Source organism: Octodon degus, unplaced genomic scaffold (genome assembly GCF_000260255.1).
Source record: "Octodon degus isolate 3935 unplaced genomic scaffold, OctDeg1.0 scaffold00147, whole genome shotgun sequence".
In the NCBI taxonomy this organism is placed as follows: domain Eukaryota; kingdom Metazoa; phylum Chordata; class Mammalia; order Rodentia; family Octodontidae; genus Octodon; species Octodon degus.
This window is the reverse complement of record NW_004524723.1, coordinates 3,595,914-3,600,670: the sequence shown is the minus strand read 5'-3', so window position 1 is coordinate 3,600,670 and position 4,757 is coordinate 3,595,914. Positions and strand designations below refer to the sequence as shown.

Below are 4,757 nucleotides of genomic sequence, written 5' to 3'. Positions count from 1 at the left end.
TCTGGCTGCTGCATGCTCTCTGAATACCAGTAGAATTCCTCATATTTATACCCAAGTGTCTGACCCTTTCCATGTATCTCACCCACTCTCCACCCCAGCTTTCCCCTACTCACTCACCTGGCCTCTCCTTTCAGTTCCTGTCCGGAGTAGATGCCTGGTGCAAGATGTGCAGCGAAGGTGGCCTGCCATCTGAGATGCAGGACTTGGAACTGGCGATCCACCACCACCAGACCTTGTATGAGCAGGTGACCCAGGCCTACACAGAGGTGAGAACTTAGAGGCAGTTGGGTCCTGGGGATGTGGGTGCATGTTGGGTGGTAGAAAGCACCCCCTGAGCACTGTGGAAGAGGCCTCATTTAACTGAGAATAGAGGCAGTTTTTCTTCTGCCTCTGTATGAACATCTTTAGGAACTGTAAGTCTATAAACTGTGGCTCTCTGGCTAGGAACAGATACAGTTAGAACCATTCATAGGCACAGAATGGTCTACACATTCATTGTCTTTTTCTGTCTGAAACTTTTCTCTCTCTGTCTTTCTGTCTCTGTCTCTGTCTCTGTCTCTTTCTCTCTGTCTGTCTGTCTCTGTCTCTGTCTCTGTCTCTGTCTCTCTCTCTCTCTCTCTCTCTCTCTCTCTCTCTCTCTCTCTCGGCAAGAAACAAGGCTGGGTCCTCCATGTTAGCTCTCAGATTCAGGAAGAATGTGTGCACACCAGCTCTGTTGGCCTCTCTGAAGCAGCACATCAACCCACTAACTTTCTCATTAGAAGATGCACAGGGAGACATGGGAGGAGACAGGTGCAGGAGAGAGAGTCAGCTTTGACTGTGAAGAAAAAGCAGAAAGGCCATACCCCTGAGACATCCAAGGCACAGGGGAGCACTTTGGAGTTAAGGAGAAATTTCTTGCCCTTCCTTTTACATGGAAAGGAAAGGGCTGTGTGAGTGCCTCTGTGTGGAGGTACACAAGTGATAGGCTCACTGACTGGCATGGATTTCAAGATGGGGTGAAGAACAGAATGAGACGTGTGGCTCAGGAAGCTGGTGAGGAGGGAAAAGGAATGCACAGCCAGCCCTTCTATCTGCACGAGGTGGATCTGAGGTGTTGGCCAAAGATGCACATTTCAGGATTCCATTCCATTCTGAATGAGAATAGCAAGGAGGCCTGGAGCCTCTGTTGTAATGACTGTTATCCCAGGTAGCTTTACTGCATGTGGAAGTATAAAGTGAAGGCTTCTGGGTAAGAGTAAGAGCTTGTTCCACTGTCAGAACTGAGTTTCAATCATGGCTGCCCTGATTCTTAGCTGTGTCACCTCAGGCAGGTTACTTTACCAGTCTGAGCCTCAGTTTCTGTGAAAAGGAGGCTCGAATGTGTCTGTCTTATGGTGGTTTCCGTGGTTATCAGTGCAATGTAAGTACTGTGCTTTCTCAGGCTGACAGTAATATTTCTGGGGGCCCTGTGCTACTCTGCTTGTGCTACACAGGTGCTGTTCAGGAGAGATAGGTGGGTTGTACAGGGGGGTGAAGGTTAAAAAATAAAGAAAAGGTGATAAAGAAATAAAGAAGCCAGGAAATGGGAAAGACACGGAAATGACAAAGATACTAGGTACTGTGTGCTGGGCCCTATTTTGTACCCTGCACATGCTGACTCACTTAACATTCTCCACAACTCTGTGAGGAATGTTCCATTGTCATTCCTCTTCTCCAGAGAAGACAGCTGAGGCCCAGAGCCTTGATTACACATCTAGAAGTTTGGGGCCTCCCAGAGGAAACTGAGGAGGAAAGAGCAGGAGAGGTTTATCGTAGTAACTTCTACGTGGCTCCATTTCTGAAGTGAAGTTCTGCTGCCCAATGTGATCAACAAGCTAGTCAAATGCCCACCAAATCCTATGTGGGAGGCACTGCTGTAGCTTTGGGAGAGGGCATGGCACAGGCATGGCACAGCCCCACCCTCATGCAGGTGAAGTTTAAGAGGGAAAGAAGAATACTGTGCACAACTGGCCGGCCCTCTGCCAGCTCCTCTTTCCCCAGGGCTGCAGATGCTCTGCCCTTCCTTGGGCCATAGGCTGGCACCACGGCAGCTGTGGCTGGCTAGCATGCTGCTTGGTTGAGATGAGCCTGGAGGACTGAGATCTTCAGGCCTAATCCGGAACCCTGTGGAAGGCTCTTTCTCTCTCCATGCTTCCTGACTCCTCTGAATTTCTTTCCTTCCTGCAGGTCAGCCAAGATGGCAAAGCACTGCTAGATGTGTTACAACGTCCCCTGAGTCCTGGGAACTCTGAGTCCCTCACAGCCACTGCCAACTACTCCACGGCAGTGCACCAGGTGCTGGATGTGGTCCACGAGGTGCTGCATCACCAGAGGCGGCTTGAGAGCATCTGGCAGCACCGCAAGGTGCGGCTCCACCAGCGGCTTCAGCTCTGCGTCTTCCAGCAGGATGTGCAGCAGGTAACATGCTCTGCTCCCCTGTGCCCATCATCTGTCCTGGGAGACAGATGACATGGGCAGCCTGACCCATAATCAGGCATGGCTAGACCTAGATCCATAGGGATGGTGACAATTCAGCCCCCAGCTTCTCCCTAGCACCTTGCCAAGACAAAGCCGGATACATTAAAATTGTTGATTGCATGCTTCTTGTGCAAGCAGCTTTCTAAAGCTGGGCCTTCTCACCCTGTGGTATTGGGAAGAGAGGCTCAGTCCCAACAATTCTTTGCAAACACAAATGCTTTTCATAAGTTTAATCCTCATGCAGACAGTGAGATTGTGGAGGGCTATCTGAGCACTGCCAGAGTTGGACTCCACATACAGAGCTTATGTTTTGATTAGCAGTGGTTGGCTAAGGGGGTGGGGGACATTAGGAAATTTTAGAAGATTTATTAGCAAAATTAACATGTGAAACTAAATTTAAATCATTCACTATACTTTTCCATGATTAGGGGTTACTTGTAGCTTCATCCGTCTTTTTGCCTGATTATTCCACTTGTGGCTTTTCCTTTACTGCATATAGTAAAGAGAATATGTTTCTAACCATAAAAGGACAGTGTTGCCATGGAACTCCTTTCAGAGGAAAGGCCTTTTCTCTTCCGCTTGCACTTTGTTTCTCTGCTCTGGAGCCTTGGAAACTTCGTCTAGGGCTGAGAGAGGAGCTTGATAGGAGCCGGCCTGGGATGAGGTGGGGTCAGAGTCATCTCTCTGTGGGCTCTGTGGGAGGCCAACTGGAGCTCACACACCTGCTTTTAGACTATTTCTGCAGCTACTCTGTAATTACAGGGTTACACACATGAAATAATGCTTAACACTCCTTCGTTCCTTCCTTCTGTGCTATGGACCAGGAATATATAATCCAGAAGTACAGCAAAATGGACACAGGATTGAGAGCCTGTGGCGCATAGCTTCACAGCTTCCAGGGTCAGGGACTAGTGCTGTTTGAGGTAGACAGGTAGGCTGGGGCAATTCATACCTCTGTGACATCTCATAGGGTGTGGAGGGGTCGCCCTAGTACCCCAGGAATAGAAGGGCCTCAGGCATGGACCTCTCCTAGGGCTTCCCCGACTCCCTCGCAGTGCCCTTCCCCTGATGGGCTGCAGGTTGTGGTGGAGGAATCAGAGGGATACCTTAGCCCAGAGGGCCTTGAGAATGGAGAAGCCAATGAGTCAGTGCCTGCTCCTACCCTCTGAAGCCGCCAAGATCAATAGAGCATCCCTGAGCCCAGAGCAGCAAGGCTGTCTGTGACCGAGAAGGGAGGTACCAGGCTTGAGGGCACAAAGGAGGGTGTGTGGCTTTTCCTGTGATCTCTCTCTGACTTCTGAAGTTGGCCTGGCTGTGGATGGTGGACATCTCAGTCCCCTTGGCTCCTCAGTGCCCTCTTGCTATTCCGAAGGGGGTGGCACTAGGCTGAACTCTGCAGGGTCACAAGGAGAGTCAGCAGAATAGCTCCCCAGTGCTGAGCCTGCGGGTATTTGCGGGTGTGTGCTAAGACAGGAGGCTTTGTGTTGAGTGCAGGGTGGGCAATGTAGCAGTATAGGCCCTGTCTCAAAAGAAAAAAATGTGAAAGGGGTAGAGAAATAGCCCAGGGCAAAAGCTCTAGGTTCCATCCCCAGGACTGAACTAATCAAACAAAAGAAAACAAACTAACAAAGCAAAACCTCCCCTAAGGACAGATCCATAGGGCAGCAAACACACTCAGCATCTCAGGAATTGCTGCTGTGAGACTTCCTGAGGCCACCACAATATCTTAACAAAAATGAAGAAGAAAGGAGTAAAACTGTGTGCTTAGCAAGTGTACATCAAACTTTGAATAGCAAGAGCCATGCAGTTCCTCATGTGGGCGGCAACACAGGCAGGAGTTTAGTGAAGGCCTGCAGCTGTTCCATGGGAATGGAGTTCCCAGGATGCTTAAGTCCCATGTTCATTTCCCGATCTGTGACTGTGTGTTCAGGGGCTCGCACTCACTCACAGCATCATCCCCCTGGCTTTCTTCTCCCTCATTGTGTATCTGACACTAGGACAAATGCAAGAAACTGGGAAAATAAAGCTCGAAAGCTGGAGATGGGTCTCAGTTGCCTTTTAGCTGACATCTGAACAGCACTTCTTACCTAACAGGTATCTGAGCTATGCTTCAAAAGGAGGCCCAACTGACACACTTGAGACTCCTGGTCATGCAGGGGCCTGTCATGATTTCCAGGATCAAACTTCAAGTAATTTCCCTGTCCCATGCTACACAGGTGTAGGTGTGTGTGTGTAACTTTGATAATACTCTTACTTTA

General features: G+C 49.5%; 1 protein-coding gene across 11 annotated transcripts in view; it reads left to right on the top strand.

Moving 5' to 3' along the window:
• Kalrn (kalirin RhoGEF kinase) overlaps positions 1 to 4,757 on the top strand; it is a 733,834-nt gene that overhangs the window by 329,183 nt on the left and 399,894 nt on the right. For all 11 annotated transcript variants that reach the window (XM_023702250.1, XM_023702249.1, XM_023702247.1 and 8 more), the window contains exons 8-9: positions 135 to 266; positions 2,209 to 2,439. In XM_023702250.1, coding sequence (XP_023558018.1) covers positions 135 to 266; positions 2,209 to 2,439 — 363 coding nt within the window. The remainder of the gene's footprint in view (positions 1 to 134; positions 267 to 2,208; positions 2,440 to 4,757) is intronic.